We start from the raw sequence: 23423 nt of genomic DNA, 5'->3' as shown, positions 1-23423 counted from the left end.
CTCAAAGTAGGTCTTAAAAAGTGAGAGTGAAAAAAATTAATCAAAAGGAGAAAATAAATCTTTAAACTTAAAAGTCATTAACTCTCTAGTAGGTGTAGAATTATTTCCCATATGCTGTATGATTATCTACCACAATCAGAATCTATTGTACACAATGAAATTCTTTCGACTCTTTCTATCCAATCATATAGACTATCTACTGATCTTGTTCACATTGGAAAAAAAAATCTGCACATTTATTTAATGATCCAAAGCTTTATTTAAACATGACATAAAAAAGTGACAAAAGTATTCAGAACTGGCAAGTATTTGCATAAATATATACCATCAGAGCAGTTCAGAGACAACATATTGGAAATATATCGCAACATTTATAAACAAGCAAGAAAAATAAGACAACGCAAAATTAGCCAAAAGAATACAGTAATGTGAGCTGTGCAGGGATCTCACGATTAAATGCATTGATTGATGCCACCTAGAGGATGCTCAGATTAATATGCTGCACTTTTCTAAATTTTACAAAATGCACAGTATAAATGAGCGATTCCAATGTTACCTTGTAAATATTCAATGCAAAAACAGCCCATAGTGAGCGGTGTCGTAGTGCTCTGACATTAATGCATACTGTGCGAAAACAAAGTGCATTCCTGTGGGATTATACAGGCTATTGTGTCTCAAAGCGAGGGGGGTCGTCATCTACCAGGAGGCTAAAGTCAGCTGATTTTTGCACAGCGTGGCATCGGATGGGAAACGTTGACAGATGTTTGCGCTCTGTGAAACGTCTGTTAATACTACATCTAAGCCACAAGTACTGATAAACGTCTGGAGGACGGAAACAAATCAAACGATACGCCGACCACTGGCTCCGCTGGTCACATATTGATACTGATGTGAGGCTGACTCGCGTCATTCACCATCAGGGAACATGTAGCTGCAATGCACACACCAGCAGCATGGTGTTTAACAGGGCACCGTTATACAACCAAGTTCACTTTGCTCTAATAAGGCCATAAAGTTAAAAGGAACCATTGAACTAAATGTTTACACTCATACTACAACGTATACACACGCCACCAGTTCAGCAAGCTTCATTCTGATATAAAAAAAAGCAATTCATATCAATATGGATGCAAAACATATATTCACATGTGTACTGAACAACACTTTCCCCTCTATAAAAATAGCTTAAAAATCTGACAACTTTTAGAACAGTGTTGGGTTAAGTTTCTTTTTTATATCTGAGACAGTTAAATAACAGGCTGGTACATAAGTCATCTGATCCTCCTTCCCTCCTATGACACTGCTACGTACAGAAAAAGGGCCACCAAAGGGCCCACAAGGAGCGCTAAAGGGAGCGGAACAACAACGGCATCGTTACCTCCTCTCTGCTCTACACCAAGGCTTCAAACTCTTTCCAATGACAAGTAGTGCAGGCTTTTCAGTACAGAGCTTCACATGCACAGCATTTAGTAGCAGAGCAGGACTTGATGGGAAAAAAAATGTTCAATTTGTGTGCTCCACAGCAATGTCACAATCATTGAAAAGGTGTCGCAGGAAAAACATTACAGAGATCACAATTCTCTCTCACACAGGTTAGGGCATTTGAGGGCTGAGACATCAAACAGATAAGCATTTAGTAACTAATAGCGAAACATACATTTATTCACAACTCAGATTTTTATTTTTTTTTAAACACGCAAAACATGATGGGAACCGAGAAAGGCCAGACTGAAGTAAATGAAAAGAGGATAAATGTAAAATACAGATGGTGCGAGTCAATGAACAGATTGTCACATTGCTCTGCACACAGCCAGTATTTTTCTTTTATGAGACAAGCAATACACACAAACACACACACACGTGTACACACACACACGCACGCACACATACAGAGTGGTAAAAAGCTTAACCCCTGATACCCTACATTAAAACATAAAGGTTGACACAGAAGGCAAAGGAAATGCAACACAAGCAGAACAAGTGACATACACCACTAATGTTATAAGGACACTTTAAGAAAGATTGTATTGTTTGGATTAACTAAATGCAGTTGCTATGTGGCGCTTTGTTTGCTGGTTATAGCCTCTCAAAGCATATAAAATAACAACTATCCGTAGTATATGACAAAAATAAATAACCCAAACCTCTTGCAGCAGTTGTAAAAAAGGCCACCAAATGCTTGTGTGTTCACATATGTGTGTGTGGCTGTGTGTGAGAGAGATGCAAACTCAACGGCACAAGTAGGAACTAGCTATCGTCTTTAGCCTTCAACCCTCATGCATTAATATGACCATATAAAAGACTGAAATGCAGCCTCAGACAACGTCTTCTTGTTCAGGATTGCAATCATGCCATTATAAAGATTTAAGTGTGTGTATACAGTACAGCTTGATCTCAGTTAAGTCACCTAACCTGGATGTGCCCCAAGGAACAGACCGATTATCAAACTATGAGCAAAAGCGCCTCAAACCCAAAGAATCTTGGATTTCATAGGCAGAGGCTGTGAAATAATGGCAGTAAATGGTCACAGTTAAATACAATGTTACGTTTCCTAGTTGCAGCTATGTGGAAAATTTAATCGCACAAATATTCCTGGAGTGACTCATGTAGGATCTATTCCCGACAACAGCTGAATATTGAAGTGCTTTATTTTGGGACTTAAGCTTGTTTTCTGACTTTAAATGAAATGCCAAGCTGTGCAATGTATCTGTACATTATAAGTTGCCCTGAAGTGTAAATTCACATTTTAAAAGTTAATGTGAAGTTAACCGATTTGCTATCTAATTACTCTAGAGCAACTCGGGCTTATAGAACCCAAAGAGTGATCGCAGTTTTTACACAAAAGGACACTTTAAATAGTTAAATCTATCCCGTTAAAGCATCAAACCAGCTGTGTTCTGCCCACATCCCGTTTGCAGAGAACCCACAATAATAAACATCTCTAGCAGACAGTAACACTGAATATTTTTCAAAAGGGCGTTTCGACCGCAAAGGGAGAACTACGTAAGCTTTCTCAGAGCGCTTATACAGCTGTTTAAGAGACAAAACGTCACACTCTCACGTAGTCTACCCTCCGTTTTTCTCCTTCCATCTCTACGAAGCTTTGGATTTTCTTGCCCGGGGTGATGTTTTATCTTCAGACTTCACAACCCCATTGGCAGCACCACCTGACAGGCAGAAGGCATGATAGGATATGGTGATTAATACTCCACTGTAAATCTTGAACGGCACAGAATCACACTTTATATGCTTGGGTCACTACTAGATCTGGGGTGTCCAAACCTGGTCCTACTTATTTTCCAAGCATATCTGCAGGAATAATAGGGAAACAAGCAGGACCGTGGTCCTTGTGGATCTGGCTCAGGCTCTGGAGTACTCACCCCGTGTTGGTTCCTTTTTGTGAGGCTTGCTCTTTGGACTGACCATCTTCTTCTTTGAGGCCTGATTCTGGCTGTGCTCTCTCCACTTTTTTAGCTGGAAGTTAATGAATTTCCACATCATCCAAGCCTGTGTCAGACAGATAGCTGCCAGACAAGTCATCCTGAGGAGAGGGAAGGACATGAAGTGGAATGACTCAGTTGCCATTTTGTCATCTTTATGTGCAGCTGCACTAGTAAACTAGCTTAGTGTGAGGCATTATCAGCTCATTCCATCTGCCTGGGCTTGCCTTATAGTGAGCACATTGAAGTTGCCTTCGGCCAGAGAAAAGCCCTGGTTTTCTGTGCGGGGCAGTCCAAAGCCAAATGTCAGAACTGAAAGAGTGAGGGTTAGGAGGCGAGCGATGACAAAAAGTAGTGCCCACAGAGTAAAACTGTAAAGAAAAAAATGGTACAATGTGTCACTTTGCACCAAATGTGTAACATGAACAGGAAACATTGATATGGTGTCAGATGAATGAAAGCAATACCCCTTCTGCTTGTTTTCATCACTGAAGTAAAAGAGGCGTGAAGCGTGGAACAGGAGCTCCACCAGGTAGTGAGGGACCAGCAAGACCAGGCCCAGTCGGTGGAGGCTTAACAGAAACAGTAGGGGGAGACAAAAATCAAGGGGCAAAATAGTAGCACAACTAAACCACTAAACTTGGCAACATGCTTTCATCATTATATATATATTGATGGATTATATCACCCACTTTAAGACATAGGCACCAGTGATATGGACAATGTAAAGGCAAATGTAATAGAGCTGGCGGGGGATGTCTTCCTGTAAAAAGGAAAAACAGAAGTGTTTTTTTGTTTTTTTTTAGTATTGATATACAAAGCGTAGATGACAACAGTACTCGATGTGTTAGAAAACAAAGGGCAATGTTCGTTTTCTTCCCCTCTGAACCTTACCTTCCGTACTTTTTGGAAGTACAGTTCAGGAAGAGCATGGAGCCAATAGGCAATTTGGCAGATGTAGAAGAACTTGACCTGAAAACTAAACAAAAGACAAATTAGGATAAAAAGGTCTTGGTGTTAGGTGGGCATAATAGTGCATCACATTCATGTAAAAAGGTTCCTGATGATGATGATGATGATGAGGTGTTTATTTATCGCGAAAACCCGCTGTCAGCGGATTAGTAATGGTGCTTACTTAGCTAAACATGCAAACTTTAAATAATATCTGCTATAACTCGAAACCAGTATTATGCTCCTTACTCAATTATAAAATAAATAATCTAATGTCTGGGACTCCTACTTACACCATGTGAGTGTGAGGGTAACCCTCCCATAAGAAAGTGGGATTTGTTGCAAAGTCCTCCTGTTGGAGGGAAAAAGAAAGACACTGCATAAGTTAGAGCTTAATGCAGGCTGGGACAGAGTGTTTTTGTGACTCCTGACCCTTGTACCGATGTCAAGATGCTGCAGCCCCATATGAACGAGAAGAGGTAGAACGCTGCAAGCTGTCCAGACTCGTTAAATTTGCTGTGTTTGGTCTTGGACAGGTGCAACCTTCTGTTCATTTTCTGAAATCAAGCAGAAATAAGAGACAGATAGTATTTTTAATTTTGTTTAGCATCCTTCAAAGGTTTCATGATAGGCTCACATTTCTGTTCAATCTGAGCCCTTCATGAGATACAGCAGGTCATCCATTAGTGAACAATCGACCCGTTTTGAAAACTGATGTGAACATATGTGAACCCATTATTATAGAGAGACAGTTTTTAAATTCTTGTGCACCTTTGAAGTGATTTAAAAATTATTTAGCAACAATAAATTTACCGGGAAAAAAATATTGTAATGATACACCAAAAGTTAACGCATTGTTTTCCTTGTTATGCTTTAGTACATGCACAAGTACAAAGGATGGGATCTGTTCTGTTCACAAAAAGCTTTATACAAAAAACAAAAAAATAGTTTTGATTTAAGAAAAAAAAAAAAAACTACATTGATTGTAACACACATCACAATTAAATCTCATTAAAAAGACACCTCAAACTGACACCTTAGAGATGATGTGCTTGATAAACCAGCCTTCTGAAGTAAAAACAGAGTGAACCTGCGTGATGGGTGCTGAACTTAGATACTCACATCGAGAATATATTCTTGTATCAAAGCATGAAGGATGACCGCAATAAGCAGGTAGAAGAACACAGTGGCCACATCTTTAGGGCCGTACTGGTAAAGGTTCACTGGCTCGCTCTTCTCTTCTGAAAACCAAAGATAAACAAAATACAGGAAAAGCTTGCATTTGAAACTGTGATCACTGAAGATGCACAAAACTAGAGGTTTATTGTTGAGCATATAAAACTCAGCTCACCGGGAACTTGTGTAATGTTGTACTGGACAGTGATAAACATGATGGCAAACTTTGCTGTAACCTGAAACACAAAGAAAGAACGACAGACGTTAATGAACCAGCACTGAATAAAGTTGCATGCAGGATATTCGACAGAACGTCTTTTACTAAATGAACACACTCTCAGTAATATAACAATATTTCCAACTGTTCTATAATTACTTTTACACTTTATTACTTATAAAAGAACCTGATTCATTTAAAAGGCAGAGAGTAATGCTTTAGTCAAGACTAACATTCAAGCACAGAAACACTAAATAAGCCATGTCTGATTTAAAAAAAAAAACCCAAAACACTCAGAAACCGTGTTTAGTGTGAGTGATGACCAAGGACTGCTGTGTCACGGTTAACCATAAAGACCCCTGTGGATCTGCAGATGTAGCCTATAAGGCCCCTACGAGTCTGAATTAAGAATTTGTTCTTTTTTTAACTTCACTGCCTCTGCTATGATAACTACCAATGCATCAGGATGAGGGTGCATCATAGGACACACGTCACATGTTGATTAATCTGCACAAAGATCTAATAATCGCAGATAAAAGGCATGGGGGTGTGGACGGAGCTTTAGAGTATCTTTCATTGTGGCTGCGGGTTTCGGGTGAGGACGAGTTAGTGGGAGAAACGCCATTAGGTTTAATTCAAACGTGTGGAGGTAGTCGCCTGTTCTGTCAACTAAAGACAGCGTGTGGCAGGCAGACACACACATAGCATGACGGTCGTGCTGCCAAATTACAGTACGTATAGTGATCGAAGCTCTCCGGGGACAGATGATTAGACGACAGGTGAAATAACATATTAGCCGTGCTAACTGGGCCTCCCCGCCTTCTTCTTTGGCAACCAGTGAGACACATGAGAAGGGAAAGAGAAGCTAGCGCCCATCCCCTGGGGAGCTGCTGTCATGTCAGCTAACGCTAGCTAGCTAGCTAGCCGCTAGCTACGACGCGTGCGCTTTTCCTGCCGTACCACACAATACCTCAAACATCAGGCCGAGGAGGATAACCATGGCCACACATGAAACCATATCGGCGTGGTTCTGGATCACAAACTCGTGGCTCAGCACCGGCGGGCTCTTGTTCTTCTTACGGAAGCCCATGGCTCACAAATAGGGCTCTCCCTTCTCTGGATACGGGGTTGCCGACACTAAGTCTAGCTAGGTTGGCGCTAGCTGTCCTCCCCGCTGCACGGCTGCCGTTGGCCCGCACGTCTCCACTGATGGATGCTCGCGCCGCTCTGGATCGTTCGCTCCTCGTAGGTCCTTTAAACACAGTGAACAGCTGATCGTGTGCTTAGAAACAGTCATGAATACGCATCGCACCAAACGCAACAGCACAACACCCACTTTTTCTTGCTGGTTGGTGAAGATGGGTCCTCCCACTTCAAGACACCACAAATGAACCGCCCAGTGTGGTTGACGTAGAAGGAGAACCCAGGCCCATGGTGCCTTCACGTACTCGACGTAAGTGCTAATAAGAGTTCACAGATACAAACGTTAAAAATGACTGACGCATGGTCTCACCACAGCTATACTACCGCGGTCAAATGAGCTGCTGTTCGCTTTTCCGTGGCCACTATATTTGAGGTATATATTGAGGTGCACGATTCGTGCGATATTTACAGTAATAGTGTTGCGAGCGCTGAGAAAAGGGGGGAGACTCACTCCAGTGAACAATGGAGAGGATATTAGAGTTAACGTCCAAAGGACACTAACAGTAGATTAAAGAAATGGTGAAAGTTACAGAGTATGTTTGAAAGTCTTTATTGATGGAATGTATAAAGCGGCATTTGGCCTCTATTCTAAAACTTGGCTTTAAAAAATACACTTCCTCAAATTAGCACATCACGGTTCTTTTACGGTTCTTCATTGACTACTACACCAGCAAAAACAACAAATTTTACTGTATATTTTTGGAGGAATTTATTAATAAAGTATTCTACAGTAAACAGCCTTGACATTAATGCCTGAAATTTGACCTTCAATAAATCCTGTTGCTCAAATTAGTACATTACAATTCCTTTACAGTTAAAACTGTATTTATTAATGTTACTGTATATTAACATGGGTAAATAAATTAGTAAGTAGATTATCGTTCCCTCAAAGTACTACTCAGTACTTGATAGACTTGCCACTTGATAGTGCTTAAGGACTTTTTTGTAATGCAGGATTGGCGTATTTATTTATTTATTTATTTACTGGCGTTCTGTTCCTTACTTTTGTCAGGTAACATGCATTAACTATGCTAACGTTTATTGTGACAATTTTAAAGGTTCAGTTTAGTATATTTCAGATGAACCGCTAGGTGTTTTTTTAAGCTAGCCATTATTTTCATTAAGTCACACGTGACCACTATCCTTTCTCAGCGGCCCGTGTCACAGTTAACGCTAACTAAAGTAACAAAAAAGATGCTAGCTACACCCGAAATAGCTAAGATTAAGCTTAGCTTCACTAGCTTTTACTGGTAAGTGTAACATGATGTTTTACCAATGTTGTACCGTTTAATATATTGACTAAGTGAAATTGATCGTTAACCCTTTTCGTTTGGGGATTTTGCTAACGTTAGAGGGCAGTGTCAGGCAAAAGGCGGCTAGTAAGCCCAGGACAAAGACAGACCAGCGCAAGACGTGGAACACGAGTCTATGAACTTGAATCGTAAGAAGTAAGGGGGGAGTGGTGTGACATGTAGCCCGGCTAGCTCAGTCGGTAGAGCATGAGACTCTTAATCTCAGGGTCGTGGGTTCGAGCCCCACGTTGGGCGCGTTTATTTTCGTGTAACTCTACTTCACTATGTCAGTAAAGAAGTCTTGTCTCTTTTCAGTATAGCAGTATTTTGAGAGCTATTGTATTGACTTTTTAAGTAAAATAATAGCAAAATCTTCACATTATGAACAGTCCAATAAAAATCTTCACACACTGTCATTATTTTTATTGGGTAATGTGCATACTGGTATACCCAGTATATTGAGATGATTATTTATACACTCAGATTAATATACAGTTCAGTAAACTGTTCAGTAAACTGATACGGTTTCAGTAAACAGGAATGTTAGAAATGTCCCCCTAGACTATATTTATGGTAGATTTGTTGCTATGCTATGTTATGCTTTTGTATTTTAAACAGTTCTTACTGGTTTTAAACTGAAATGTGTTATGTTCATCTAAGCTGCATCTGAAGAAAATATGCATATTTTACTAGTAGCTTATGTAATATGTTAAATAAGTCAGCTCATTTACATGAATATTTAGATACATTTGTTTTGATGACTATAATTAAAACATAATGTACAGAGGTTATAGATATAGTAAAATGCATGATCTTTTTTTCTATAGCAATTTTATTATATATTACACATTTTGTTATTTGGCTAATCTTGTTTTAATTGAACTGAACTGGGACTGAACTACCTAGGTAGGCAGAGAGTTTATGCCTGTCTTTTCTGTGGAAACAGCCAGGCATGAGGGAGGAGTTTAAACAAAGGCCCTGTGCACATAAAAAATGGAGGCATGTACAGGGAAGCAGTGGTGTCCTGCTCTTCACACTCCTCTTCAGACTTCTACTTCATCTACAGCCTTCAAATATAACACCTTCCACCAGGTTCTACACTTTGAAGCTGTAAAGGACTGTTGTGTGGGGTTTGTATGTCAACAATGATCATGTTAATCGTGTTACTTCGTGCTTTTAGGCCTAGCTCGGTGCTTATTTTCCTTCCCCTGTCTCTGACTCTCACAGTGCTGCCCCTGCCTGCACTGAACAAAGATAATTACTCAGGAAACATTTCAGCCAATCAGACGCAGCCTTGTATCTTGCCTGCAAGAAGAGCGACCAGTCAGGAACTGGCTAACATCACCCGGGCCTGATCGCCTTGCCTGAAGAGCGGAGCCTTCCTCGGCTGAGGGCTGAGAGTGTCCTCCATGTTTTATAAGTGTTGACATAACAGTGTGTCAGGCAGCCATGCATCCACAGAGGTAAGCTCTGTCTTTTTTATCTCAACTCTCTGATAACAGCATGGCTTCCTTCTTGTTGTGCTGACTGTTTCTCATGATGAATGTGCACACCTTAAAATCAGTTTAGTGTACAGGAGGAGGAGCTGGGTTGGATTGGAGGCCTTGCCAGGCCTCTGTGCTCCACAGTGCTGAGGAGGGTGGGGGGTTGGGTAACGACTCTCACCCTTGCTCTGTTTCTGTGTCTCAGGGTCACATGGGTGCCCCAGACAACCAAGCTTCCATATAGGAGGCAGAGGGGACCACGGCAAATCCTTTCCCTTCTTTATAATACAAAAGAGAGTTAGATGTAAAAATGGCACCCACATCTCTCTGTTGTGGCTGTCTTGTGTTGTAGCCTGGCACAGAAAGGATGGGGGGATGGGCAGAGGAGGACAAGGGATGTGGGTGGGGGGTTATTATATTCCATTTGTAAATGGATTGACAAGGTGCAGGACAAAACTGAATGCCGGTTTTGTTTCTGTATATGTAAACTAAATTAATGTGAACTGGAATGCATCTCTTTTCTTTTACAAATGGTAAAACTGGCTAAACCTTGAGGTTTTTAATCTGGTGAGACTGTGACCCACATAAAATAGTCTTTTTTTTTCAAAGGGCAGTGCTCTTCCAGTTCTTCCAGTTCAACCATAGAAAATTAGGGTTGGATTGCCTCTATTTACTTCCATAGGGCCCTAAGCTTACAGCCCCAGGCTTCTTGACTACACAGCATTATTGTGCTTTCTTCTGTTTTTTTTTTTATAATCAAACAGTGGTAATTTAATGTATAAAGAGATCTTTTTCTATTACGCTAAAGATTTTTAGGTGAGCAGTATGAGTATCTGTTTTATTTATTTATAGCATGTTTAAATGTTTCTCATTGTTTGCTTTACAAATTTAATATAGGAATAAAATATAATAAGCAAAATAATATGTAATTATTAGACAATGCGGGAAAGGACAACATTGGTGATTGATAGTACTTTGCAGGGGAGAAGGGAATGAGCTGTACTAATATTTTATGGCAATCTGCTTTTACACAGATAAAACCCCCATCTTGTTTAAACCTTGGTACCATAATTAGCATGCTGTGGTGTTTTCAGAGCATATGAAGATGGTGGCTTGGGCGATATCCTTTACCACAGGTTTGGTAGTCTCAACTGTGTGGGGGTGGCATTGATAGTTTACCTTCTACCTCTGGCTTCACACAAGGTGTGTCCCATCTACACTATAGACAAAAATGGCAAAGTTACAATTAGAGTTCTTTTATTCTCTACTGAAAAAACAAGACAGAAGGTCAGCTTAAACCGAAGGAGACCGGGTAAACATGTAAAGCTAATGGTAGGCTGACAGGTTTAAAATTTTGACTGCTTAGAGTAGTTTATACTGTCAAAACGAAGGACAATCTAAAGTAAAAGAAAACAAACTAGCTAATGCATGAGGAAATCTCTGCATTGCAGCAAAACTGCTTTTTAAGAGGAAGAGGGGAGCTTGCACGCTGTGATCTGTGTGGCATAGCACAGCCGACCAATAATGTTCCACCCTGTTGGCCCTCCAGCCAATTGCAGCTGCAGTTGAGGTTAAAGATTGACAATCTGAGGGAGAGCAGCAGGGAGAGCAAGGGCCTTCTGGAAAATTCCACAGCCATCTTTGATTCACCCTTTACTGCATTATATAAGATCCAGGTCAAATCTTTCTTTTATACAGTACATTTTTAACAATCGAACAGTATACTTTATTAAGCTCATGCTAAAGAAGGTACATTAAGGCATAATTTATGTTTATGAAATGAAGGTAACAACCTAGCATTACGTTGTAATTATTATATTTCATGTATTTTGTTTTGTTAACAAGGTAATAGCAAAAGCTAACAGTATGCTTTTCTTTATTTGTCTGAATGTGGTTCTTGTAAAACCTAATCATCAGGTTTTGTGTTGCAGTTAATTGTTTTCACTGCAAGGAACACAATGTAATGTTTGTATTGACCTCCTTTCTGTCCTACTGAGCAGTCGTTTATTTAGATTTTTATTGGTTTGGCATTTAAACGTGATGTCTGTAAAGAGAACAGTGTTGCCAGATATGTGTGGCTGTAGCGTGTTGGCTTCTCTTTCGCCAAAATCAAATCAAATTATTCTATGACAGCCGTATGCAGGGTAGGAGGAAAGCCCAGATCGAAGACAAAAACTGAGATCACTGCTTCTCACTTTGCTGGATTTTCTTGTGTCTCCCTCTCTATGTTTTTCCCTCGTTTCGGTTTCTGATCAGATGTAAAGGTTTGTCTTGATATAATCATGTTTGTTTAATATATTTTAGCCTGTAATCTCTACAGATCTCTCTGGTTCTCCTGCATGGATGTGCCAATGCTGGAGTCTGAGCTTTGGAGTGGGGGATGGGGGAGAGGGGGGAGGGGAGCAAGCTGTGGCCTCCATTTTCTGTGACGAGAGAACCCTGCTCGCCTCTCACAGGAGTGGAGTCTGAAGGCACTGACTCAGTGTTGTTTCCGTTTTGTCCATCAGGTACCTGCAGAGGGGAATACTATCAGTGTTTTCTTGAACCTGGGTGTCTCTGGATTATATTCTAGTATCTGCTGAGGATTTATTTGCCTAACTCTTCCTGTGTGATGGATCATAGCTTCTGATCTGTCCCTTTGGATCAGCATACTTCTTACTACTGCTCATCCTGTTTTCCCGGTAGCTGCAGCAGTGTCTTGTCATTGGTATTAAGTTTGTGTATATAGTATAGGGGTTGTGGCACTTTGTTCAGCAGCTCTGCCGCCTGGTGATGGCGGACGTCTTTTTAGGGCTGTTGTACACGTAGCAGAACGACTTGGCGTTTTCTCATTTTCATGTGGGCCTCATTTGTTCACTCAGTCCGGAACAGGAAGGCCCCAGAGGGGTGTGTGTGCTTGTGTGCAAGCGAGTGTGAGAGGCAGGCTGTAACAAGATATCAATGTGCCATATTTTTAAAGAAACTGTTCTCAAATAATGTCTATAATTTTCAAACAACACAAGTTATGGTGCTTTTATTCTGATATGTTTGTCTTTTTATGAACCAGCTTTTGTAATGCCTGATGGTACAAAGAACTGTATTTTGAATATCCTGGATATCTGTGAAGTCCAGCTATACCTGGTTAACTGTATTTGGTAGAAAGGAGAAACTAATCAGTGTTGAACCTCCCGATTTGAGAATAAAGCATTATAGTCTGTGATTGGATGATCTAATCACTTGTAGTGTTTGGTTTGTTATCTGTATTGTCACAAGTGAAGTGACATTTACTCTACTTTTATGTGAAATGTCTTTTTCACGTAGAGAGAGGAGCATTAAGAACTTGTAGCAATTTTCAAAAGAAAGCTTATCACACAAATGGGGTTGACCTCTAAGCCAGTGAGCCAATCATTTTAGCTAGAAACCAGAGCTGCAGCTATAGCTATGCACTGGTCAAGCGGGTGACCTGTCAGGGGTCTTTCGGAGGATTTTCTCTTCCTTGGAATAAGGCCCTTTGCTGCTCCAACAAAGAGCCAAACACTCAAAGATCTTCCTTTATTGCCAGACCCTCTTTATTCTGGTCTTTTCTTCTCAGAAGAAATGAGATGGGAGCAGGACTGGAGACTTGGGGAGTCAGAGGTTTCAAGTGCTAAATGTGTGTGCTGTACAGGCTGGATCATTATTATTTGGATACATGGTTTGAATATTAAAATATAAAAAAAAATACAATAATATATGTAAAATACACGATACGATACATGTTGAGTTAGCTGTTTAAAGATGTAGAGTGGTTTTAAAATAGGGTTTCTAAATGCTTGGGGAGATTTCAAGGATAAAATTGGTCTCCAAGACATGGCCTAAGTCCTTTGGGTGTATTCTTGTTGTTACTGATGGGGCTTGTGATGTGGCAGAAACATATACCATTAATTGTCATGAGATGCTGTGCCTCAGTAGTATGGACCAACTCCCTTTGGATGTTACTATAGGACAATTCACCATATGTCACGAACAAAGCGCAGACCAAAGAACAGGATCTAGTCAGACGAAAATCTTGGAAATGTGTCTTGTGAAGGACGGAGGTGCAGAGTAATGTGTTAAATGGCCCGATGTGTTGTTGTGAATATCAACTTGTCCTTAGCGGAGAGGAGCGTTGCCATGGTAATTGTTACCATTCTCTGTCTTGGAAGATTTAAAAAAAAAAGTCATGCTCATTTATCACTGATAATATGGAAACGGATTTGAGCTTCATAACATAATGTTAGAAATGTGCTTGAATCAAATGAATATAATGACAGTGAAAACCTGCTAAGTCCCCAATGACAGATCCTTTGGGACCTGGGTGCCTTAGGTGGTGTTCCACTTGTTTACTGTTATGCTGGTGTGGTTTCTGAACACCCTTTCTGACTTTGCGTTTGCCTGTGTTTCTGTGTGCTCCTATTCGGTGCTCTGCAGTCTGGCTGAGGAGGAGATAAAGACAGAGTCTGATGTGGTAGATGGGATGGATGCATCTTTACGATCCAAAGGTATGTCTCTCTAAGGCCAAGTACCTCACATTAGGAGTCAAACATCTTGTGCAGCTTAATTGCTGATTGTTGACAGTAAGTTTAGCAAGAAATGCATGTTATTGGCCTCCTTTGACTACAAAGCTAATCTATTATGTCTGGCTGCTGACCTGTCAAATATCTACCTAGCATCCTAGTGTGTATATCGTAAGTCCTTATTTTACTGTTATATAACAAAGTAATTATGTCTAAACATCAAATCTAATATTAGCTCAAAATTGAAGCCATACACAATTAGCATTTTCTACCTTGGTTTGTTCCAATCTAAGAATGTTACATCTTGAAAATTAGTTAAACGTATCCCTTTTCACTTATTGTAGCACTAGCTAAATGTGTCATAGCAACCTTCAGTCCCGCTTTGTGTAAAATGTAGGATTTGAAGAATACAAGTTGGATTTTTTGTAATGACATCATTGTCTTTGTATGTCCAGTCCCTGATCCACCGGGGTCAGCAGAACGGTCAGTGGTCCCACAGAAGAGAAAGACGTCAAGTCCCACTCATTCCTCAAATGGGCACTCTCCTTCAGACACCTCCCCCAGCCCTCTGAAGAAAAAGAAGAAACCAGGGGCTGTCAACTGTAACAACAAAGACCAGGTCAGATGTTTACTTTGCTTAGAGATAAGCAAATATATCATAAACAACATATACTCCAAAACCTGTAGTGCAATGCCATATAGCACAGTCATACCATCAACAATTTGTAATTTCAGTCAGGTTCAGGCAGATTTACTTAAAAGACACTGTACACTGGCCCTTGCAAGAAAATACAGATTTTAAAGTGTCTGAAGCGTCCGCCTTAGTTTGAAAATGCATGACCATGTTTGGGTGTGACCTGCTCTGTGCTTGGATGCACATCTTATTATCTGTTTGTGGTGTCACCTTCCCTTAACATTTACCAACATCTTGAATGATAATAAAAAATATTTATTGCCTTTTTAATAGTAGTTTGGTGTTGGACATAAATCAAGAATATTTAGAATATTTACTTTAGTTCTCTAGAAAAGTGGCAATTCATGTTTACCACTGCTTAAGACAAATTAACTTTTGGTGGCATCACCTTTTTAAATTATGACACTAAAGACATCGAGTTCTATTCATGTGATAAAGTAGCCTCAGTAATGTACCAGTTGGTAACTTGATAGGGAACCATACCATGCTTTGTTTAGCTCAGCTGAAAGAGAATCTATGTTTGAGCTCACACCCTAAAACCTGTTAGATTACCTTAGTTGGGAGTCCAGTTGATACTGTCACGATAGTTTAAAATTGTTTATTGTATTAATTACCCTCTGTGCTGCTTACCCTGCTTATCCAACCTTATGTGCTGCCTTGTTTCTGTTGCACTGCACCTTTTTGTGTTCCTGCGTGTTTTTTGAAACCTGCCCCCTTGTTTCTCTTGCCTGCATTTCAGTCAGAGCTAAGACATGGTCCCTTTTACTATATGAAGCAGCCACCACTGACCACAGACCCTGTTGATGTTGTACCGCAGGACGGCAGGAATGATTTCTACTGCTGGCTGTGCCACCGCGAGGGCCAGGTGCTCTGCTGTGAGCTCTGCCCCAGGGTGTATCACGCCAAGTGCCTCAAACTACCAGCCGAGCCCGAGGGCGACTGGTTCTGTCCAGAGTGTGAGGTATCTCACAGAAGACATATTTGTGTATCATCAGGCTCTAGGCTTAGTTAAAACTGTGTGCCATCATTAACAACGGGTTGAGATGAAAATGAGATATTCCGCATTATATTGGTTTATTTAAAACTCTGCAGATGCTTTTATTTCAATGGCACATGGTTTGATACCACTGCATTGGTAGTTCACACTATATGTGATACCTTTTTAGACTTTAAACGTTATTTTGATCAACTGTTGTGGATGTGCTCAGTACTGTAAATGCGTATTATTTAATTGTGATGTTTGTAATATTTACTCTATTTTGATGTCATTAATAATTACAATGTTTTGCTGTTGCAGAAAATAACAGTTGCTGAATGCATTGAAACCCAGAGCAAAGCAATGACAATGCTGACAATAGACCAACTGTCCTACTTGCTCAAATTTGCACTCCAAAAGATTAAACAGCCTGGGGTAAGGTTATCTTGTGCTAATATATGTTTCAATGTTTTATATTTAAACTAAGTTTAGAATATATTCAGTAAATGAAAAATGAAGTTTTACTGAGGTGTCTTCCTCCATGTTTGCCTAAACTAAACAGACCGAGCCTTTTCAGAAGCCTGTGTCCTTAGAACAGCACCCAGATTATGCTGAGTATATCTTTCACCCCATGGACCTGTGCACTATTGAGAAGGTAATTTCTTTTATTTAACTTTTTAAAACTAGTAGAAAAAATGTGCAAATATAAAGTGCTAAACCTATTGAACAAGCAGTTTTATCTACTGTATGTGAAATATAATGGATTTGTGACCAATTTGATTATTTCACCGTTTCAAAGAACATCAAGAAGAAAATGTATGGCTGCACTGAAGCTTTTCTTGCTGATATAAAGTGGATTTTACACAATTGCATCATCTATAATGGAGGTAGATAACTTTAATGTAGAGACAAATATTCTATTCTGCTTTTTAGGAAAAAAATAAGAAAAATATTTAGTGAGTAAGTAAATAACTTACACCTTGTCGCAGGTAATCACAAGCTAACAGCAACTGCGAAAGTCATTGTCAAGATATGTGAACATGAGGTAAAGATTTTTTACCAACTTATTAAGACATACTTCAAGTTCGAATGTCTGATTTAAGTTGATGTTTGTCATTTAATATACGATTGTAGATGAACGAGGTTGAGGTATGTCCAGAGTGCTACCTCTCATCATGCCAAAAAAGAGACAACTGGTTTTGTGAGCCATGTGTAAGTGTTTAAATACCCAGAACAGGAATTAACCACAATTTAATGTTTAAATGTCACATTTTGAATATGAAAAACACTGAATTACTTTTGTTTGACCCTAAAAGAGTCAACCCCACCCACTGGTCTGGGCCAAGCTAAAGGGCTTTCCATTCTGGCCAGCAAAAGCACTTCGGGAAAAGGATGGGCAGGTTGATGCACGTTTCTTTGGACAACATGACAGGTGGGATTAAACTATTAGCACACAAGTGCTAACTTAACTGCTTCCTTTTTTAAAATTGTTGGATCTAAACTGAACATGAAAAACCTATAGAAAATGTATTGTAATTTGCGTTTTCCTTTTTTCATAAAGGGCCTGGGTTCCCATCAACAACTGCTACCTCATGTCCAAAGAGATTCCGTTCTCTGTGAAAAAAACAAAGAGCATTTTCAACAGTGCTATGCAAGAGATGGAAGTCTATGTGGAAAACATTCGCAAGAAATTTGGGGTCTTCAACTATGCATCCTTCCGCACTCCTTACACTCCCAACAACCAGTTACAGATGCTGCTGGACCCCTCTAACCCCAGTGCTGGGACAGTAAAAACGGAAAAGCTGGATAAACTTCGATTCAACTTTGATATAACGGCATCTCCAAAGATGGTCCTCAGCAAGAATTCCACTCCCAGTGCTATGAGTCGAAGGGTTTCGATGACAGACATGCCTCGATCTCCCATGAGCACAAACTCCTCTGTTCACACAGGGTCTGATGGGGAGCAGGATGCAGAAAAGGTAAACAGAAATCCTGCCTTCCACTACAGCACTGGAGAGGAGTCAATGGACTGTTCAGGTAAATGAAAGAGGATAAAATGAATGTTTTGACAATGACAAACTGCCCAAGTGTTGCCACACGCCCACTGTAACCTACCTCAGCTCTGAAATACATAAATAATTATTTTGGCAATTAGATGATAAGTCAGCCAGATGTGTTAAGCCCAAAAACAGATTAAAAAAGCAAGTGAAAATTGGACTTTAATTCTAAAACCAGAAAAACGATGACAAACTCAATAGTGTTGCTACACAGTATTTGGAAGTGTAATAACCTCTTTGTTAGCAGAGAAAATGGTTAAGGTGTTGTGTTCACCACTTGTTACTGTACTTGTTGTTACTTCTAAACTCTGTAATTCAGAGTGTCACAATTTGTTTTTAAAGGTTGAGCTTAATATGTAACAATTAATAAGAAATTTTGTTCTCTGCTGTGACTACAGCATCACCTGTATCAGGGAAGATGGGTCCTACAGGCAGTGTAACAAGCAGCCCAAAGCCTTTCAACCCTGGACTGGTACCAAAGCAGGAGAAGACATCGGGCACTGGGGGCATCCTCAATCTTAACTTGGGTAAGTATACAGTGCTAATAGATAAGGGGAGATCATGAGAGGCAAACAGAATTGGGACAAAAACAAGAGAAGTATGTATACGTATTAAAATAATTATTATACAAATTTCTATACTGTCCTTTTTAGATCGAGTAAAGGCTGAGATGGATCTAAAAGAATTAAGTGAGACTGTGCAGCAGCAGCAGCAGCAGCAAGGAGCCTCAGCTGCCCTCCCCACCCCAAAAAGACCCATCAGAAGCCTGGATAAGACAATTGAAAGCTGCAAGGCACAGCTTGGTACATTCTACAAAATCAGCCTGAGATAGAGAAACCTAGCTGTTTCATGCTTTGTTGCTTCTTGATAGAAACATTAACTTTTATAGTATTTGTAAATCTTTAGAGCTTTTTGTGTTTTACAGTGACGTCAGATAAGAAAAGATAAGAAAAACCTTTTATAGTCCCACAATGGGGAAATAGATTCGCACAACAGCAAGGTAGAGCATAGAATACAGCAACAGAATAAAAGACAGTTAGTTTTGGGACAGTGCAACACAGTACAGCGGTAGAGTAAGTATGAGGTCATTGGAAGGGTTATTGCACAGTGTTTAAATGTAAATCTTGTACCAGTTTGCACAAATATTGCACAGAAAAGTTGTTGCACATTGTGTAAATATAGAACAGATATATAATAATGCAGAGAGAGTACAAACATTGTATCAGAAGCAGGAAAACTGTGTAATTGACACATTTCTGTTTTAAATAATCTAACAATTAATGTATATATTGTATATGTTTTCTATACAGGAATAGATGAGATTTCTGAAGATGTATATAAGGGTGTGGATCACAGTGACTCTGAGGACTCTGAAAAATCAGACTCCAGTGACAGCGAGTATATAAGTGATGAGGAACACAGGCCAAAAAGCTCCACCCAACAAGAAAAGGACAAAGAGAAAAAAAGGCTCAAGTCAAGCACGGATGGAGATGTCAAGGAGGAGGCAAAAGGAATGGGGAATAAAGCCCTGCCTGAGCCCCTAGTCAAGGAGAAGCAGGGGAGCAATGGTCCAGACCGAGATCTCCAGGACAAACCCAAAAGTCCCCAATCTCAATCACCAACTGAGAAACTAAAAGCCCCAGAGGAGGGCAAAGGAGCTATTGTAACATCTGTAGGAGAGCAAGACTCTGACTCTGAAAGAGAGTTGGTGATTGACTTAGGGGATGAACATGGAGGATCTGAATCAAAGAGAGTAAAAAGAGAGCCAGGGGCTTCTGCACTCAAAACTCACAAAGAGTCCAGCATTGTCAAGTTGGAAGGTGAGGGCTTGCTGTTAAAGGGCTTTGAATCTATTTGAATCAACTCTTATTCTGATGATAGTCACAGGGTGAAGACCAAAATGAGCTCTCAAAAGAATCCTTAAATTTAAAACATTAAATATTTTGGCAAATGATTATGCAGTTAGTGTTACTGTCTACTGTATTTGCAAATCAAAGAGTAGTATGGTACTACACTGAGTGCATTTTAAACTTAGAAAATCAGTACTTAAAAAGGTTCAAAACCATCTACAGCAACATTCTATACTTTTTCAAAATGCGCTATAATCCAATACCCATAATTTCTTAATAATAATGGCTGGTGATGAATAATAGTTCACATTAATTTCATTGCTTGTCATAAAAAATCTTTTGCAGTTCGACAGCTACATAATCCTATACATCCAAAAACCACTTCATCTCTAATTTCTTAAGTCATTTGCACTTGTAATACCTGCTTTATAAAACAAGAATTTCATTTTTAAAAAAGTTATGCTATGTTTTCTCAACCTAGGTAAGCCGCCTTCTGCACCAGCAGCATTGTCACGGGAGGCAACCTCTAACCTGAAAGAGTCTCTGCCAGTCACGCTCCCAGCAGCGCTTAACCTTGTTTCTACTACGGCTTCTGCTCAGTCCACTGCCACCACGAGTACATCTGTGCCTACCAGTGCTCCCTCTCCTGCCTCTGTCTTATCCGGGTCCTCAGTACCTACAGCTGTGAAGAAACAACGCCCTCTGCTGCCCAAAGAGTCTGCTCAATCGGTGCAGCAGGCAGTAGTTTGGAATCCCTCCAAGTTTCAGACGTCGTCTCAAAAATGGCACATGCAGAAGGTACAGAAGCAGCAGCAGCAGCAGCAGCAGCAGCAGCAGCAGCAACAGCAGCAGCAGCAGCAACAACAACATGGAGAACCATCAGCAGTGCAGACACAGGCTCAGACGCAAGGACAGACACGCAGCCCACAGCAGTTGCAGCTGCAGCACCAGAACCCTTCAAGTACCCGCTACCAGACCAGGCAATCAGTCAAAGGTATATAAATATGAGAATAGCATTTAATCAGTGTGTTGAATACATACATAAATATGTACCTTCTTCCACATTTGTCAGTTGCAGTTCAACAAAAAGACCCACCTCAGACTTCTTCAGGAACTGCCCAGACTACATCTCTTATCTCTTCTTCATTCGGATCAGGCGACTTGCAGATCCCCACAGCGTCAGCCGATGTGGCTGCAGACATAGCAAAATATACAAACAAAGTGAGTTAGTTCTGTGAATAAATATGTGAGAAAACCATGGTTTTATTACTCCCTCTGTAATCACTGTATTGGCTTGAATTAATACTAGTTACTATACTAGTACTATACTAGTTTTGAATTCTACTTTATTAGGACTTTCATTTTATGTCTTCAAAGTAGTAACTGAGGGTTAATATCAAATTGTGGTACATTTTACAGATTATGGACACAATCAAAGGGACTATGACTGAAATCTACAATGACTTTTCCAAAAGCACTTCAGGGAACACAATTGCAGAGGTAACTAGAGGGATACAAATGCTCATTAATGTGTTGTAGTAATACTTTTCATGATTTAACGAATGATTTAACGTCTGTTTATATGCCACAGATTCGACGGTTAAGGATAGAGATTGAGAAACTCCAGTGGTTACATCAACAAGAGTTGTCAGAAATGAAGCACAATCTGGGTGGGTTTCTCACTTCTGAATAAGCATTACTCAGCTCAACTAACCTGAATATGCTGTGATTACAGATGTTCATTCTTTTTCAATTTTGTTGTGTTTGTCACTTTACGCAGAACTTACAATGGCAGAAATGAGGCAGAGCCTAGAACAGGAAAGGGAACGTTTGGTGGCTGAGGTCAAAAAGCAGATGGAGGTAGAAAAACAACAAGCAGTGGACGAGACCAAAAAGAAACAGTGGTGCGCTAACTGCAGGAAAGAAGCCATCTTCTACTGCTGCTGGAATACCAGTTATTGTGATTATCCCTGCCAGCAAGCCCACTGGCCAGAGCACATGAAGTCCTGCACACAGTCAGGTAATGTTAGTGTGTTGGGTATAATGGCTGGATGGTTGGTTGGTTGGCTGGTGTAATGTTTGGACATATTTTTTCACCTTAATAAACTAACAATTGTCCTTGCTCTTCTCGGTCTACCTATGAGCACAGTATTACGTATTACTACATATTATTACACATGTTTATTTGGTAAACATGAGACCCAAACCACTGCGTGGGAGTCATTAGCATTTATTATGATCTACTTTTTAACATCTAAATGCATGATTTAATTTAAATGCTTTCTCTACTTGTAAAAAAAAAAACAGCAAACAGTTTTTTATTTTGTTTTGCCTTTCCTTTCAGCCACTGCTTCACAACAGGAACCGGAGGCAGAGCCCAACTCAGACCCTACTGTCAAGGCATCAGGCCCCTCTCCTACCACGCAGCCAATTCCCTCCACAGCTGGATCCATATCAGACAAAAGCAACTCTCCCACTTACATGGACAGGAACAAGGACAGTGCTGCTGTCACAGTGACCTAACTATTACACTACAAAATTTAATGTTATCAAACACATGGCATCAGACTTGGTCCTACACCCCTGTGACAAATCACTTTTTTTTACATTCCCCGAATCTGCTGCTTGCTTGGTGAACACTTTACCATTATCCCTCAATTGCTTTCTACAAGTCCATATTTAGGTGGTTTCACCATGTGAAAGTTGTCTTTCTAGAGAATTTAAATGTGAGTATGTGTTTGTTTATAACGTAATTTTACGTTAACAGCTCTGTTACTGCTTTTTTGAAGCCTAAACAAGATTGTACCAGCGCATAGAATATTTGCTACATTATCACTTTCATTGTTGCTCTTAAGTACTTTGTGGTTGTTTTTACTTTAATTGCTCTCCATCTTATGAGGCAATCATTAAAACTGCCACCAAAAGTTGAAAATCTATTATGATGCCACCAGTTGTGTTTTGAGTTATGCAATTTTATTTTTTATTTTTCTAAACATATCCTCTTCATGTCACCTGATGTAGTTTAAGTAAAGCAGGTTTAAACATTGTGTTTTCAATCACGTCCACTTTGTGTCAGCGGTGACCTTTTTTGAATCGTACCAGTTTTGTATTGTAGTTTCACATTGCATAGGTCTACATAAAATATCCGTGGTTTAAAGTGACTAAAAATTTAATTGTACAAAGCTTTTGTAAGAAGATACATAAACAATATTTATAGTGTTATATGTTTTTATAGTATGTAATACATTTCTACGTGTCTAAAAAAAGGTTATTTGAAAATAAATGACTTCACATGAATGTCAGTACTGAGAGAGATTTCTGTTTTAATGGTTATCCAAAGCTGATGTAATCTCTGGTCAGACTGTGTCTAAGGACTGGATAGCCATAAATCGATCTGCATTTTGGCTGGATATTATTTCCTGTGAGCATGTCTGTTTTGAGCTTGTGTCTCATTCTTGTTTACATATTGTACATACTATGAATGGAATTGTGAGGAAAAAATAAAAATGCTTGATCCATTTGGTGTTTATTGTTTTGAGTTATACTGTTAATAAACAATATTTTCACTA

General features: G+C 39.8%; 2 protein-coding genes and 1 non-coding gene across 8 annotated transcripts; 2 read left to right on the top strand and 1 right to left on the bottom strand.

Annotated features, from left to right (window-relative positions):
* Positions 1-235: 235 nt before the first annotated feature.
* zgc:113278 (Translocating chain-associated membrane protein 1-like 1-like) lies at positions 236-7273 on the bottom strand. Of its 2 annotated transcripts, XM_029155827.3 has the most exons (12): positions 7121-7273; positions 6755-7036; positions 5743-5803; positions 5514-5632; positions 4832-4948; positions 4685-4743; positions 4335-4419; positions 4133-4203; positions 3908-4012; positions 3668-3811; positions 3381-3541; positions 236-3167 (listed from the first exon to the last, which is right to left on the bottom strand). In XM_029155827.3, the coding sequence occupies exons 2-12, from the start codon at positions 6872-6874 to the stop codon at positions 3094-3096; spliced, it is 1116 nt and encodes a 371-aa protein (XP_029011660.1). In that variant the 5' UTR covers positions 6875-7036; positions 7121-7273; the 3' UTR covers positions 236-3093. The 2 variants fall into 2 exon arrangements, with proteins under 2 accessions (XP_029011660.1, XP_029011659.1); XM_029155826.3 differs by having other exon boundaries at positions 6755-7181.
* Positions 7274-8461: 1188 nt separating this feature from the next.
* On the top strand, positions 8462-8534 carry trnak-cuu (transfer RNA lysine (anticodon CUU)). The gene has a single exon. It is a non-coding gene; the product is annotated as a tRNA-Lys (tRNA).
* A 691-nt stretch (positions 8535-9225) lies between these two features.
* LOC114858496 (MYND-type zinc finger-containing chromatin reader ZMYND8-like) lies at positions 9226-23372 on the top strand. 5 transcript variants are annotated; one of them, XM_029155817.3, is made up of 21 exons: positions 9226-9409; positions 9507-9742; positions 14192-14262; positions 14733-14896; positions 15711-15932; positions 16269-16382; positions 16510-16602; positions 16747-16834; positions 16937-16992; positions 17082-17159; positions 17264-17379; positions 17509-17984; positions 18403-18531; positions 18658-18807; positions 19315-19824; positions 20336-20848; positions 20927-21075; positions 21274-21354; positions 21446-21524; positions 21635-21874; positions 22199-23372. In XM_029155817.3, exons 2-21 carry the CDS (start codon positions 9729-9731, stop codon positions 22375-22377), a joined length of 3522 nt encoding a protein of 1173 aa, XP_029011650.1. In that variant the 5' UTR covers positions 9226-9409; positions 9507-9728; the 3' UTR covers positions 22378-23372. The 5 variants fall into 5 exon arrangements, with proteins under 5 accessions (XP_029011650.1, XP_029011656.1, XP_029011651.1 ...); XM_029155823.3 differs by having other exon boundaries at positions 9227-9409; positions 15789-15932; XM_029155818.3 differs by having other exon boundaries at positions 9228-9413.
* The last annotated feature ends 51 nt before the right edge of the window (positions 23373-23423 follow it).

Source organism: Betta splendens, chromosome 7 (genome assembly GCF_900634795.4).
Source record: "Betta splendens chromosome 7, fBetSpl5.4, whole genome shotgun sequence".
NCBI lineage: Eukaryota > Metazoa > Chordata > Actinopteri > Anabantiformes > Osphronemidae > Betta > Betta splendens.
The sequence above is the reverse complement of the archived record's forward strand: the minus strand, read 5'-3'. Positions and strand labels throughout refer to the sequence as shown.

What these genes read in the sequence shown, in the direction of transcription:
- zgc:113278 (XM_029155827.3), bottom strand. Translation starts at nt 6,874, where the DNA reads ATGGGCTTCCGTAAGAAGAACAAGAGCCCGCCGGTGCTGAGCCACGAG. An exon ending in TCCTCGGCCTGATGTTTGAG is followed by an intron (nt 5,804 to 6,754) that starts GTATTGTGTGGT and finishes TTTGTGTTTCAG; the next exon opens with GTTACAGCAAAGTTTGCCAT. An exon ending in TACAAGAATATATTCTCGAT is followed by an intron (nt 4,949 to 5,513) that starts GTGAGTATCTAA and finishes GCTTGATTTCAG; the next exon opens with AAAATGAACAGAAGGTTGCA.
- LOC114858496 (XM_029155817.3), top strand. An exon ending in TAGCAAAATATACAAACAAA is followed by an intron (nt 21,076 to 21,273) that starts GTGAGTTAGTTC and finishes TACATTTTACAG; the next exon opens with ATTATGGACACAATCAAAGG. An exon ending in CAGGGAACACAATTGCAGAG is followed by an intron (nt 21,355 to 21,445) that starts GTAACTAGAGGG and finishes TATATGCCACAG; the next exon opens with ATTCGACGGTTAAGGATAGA.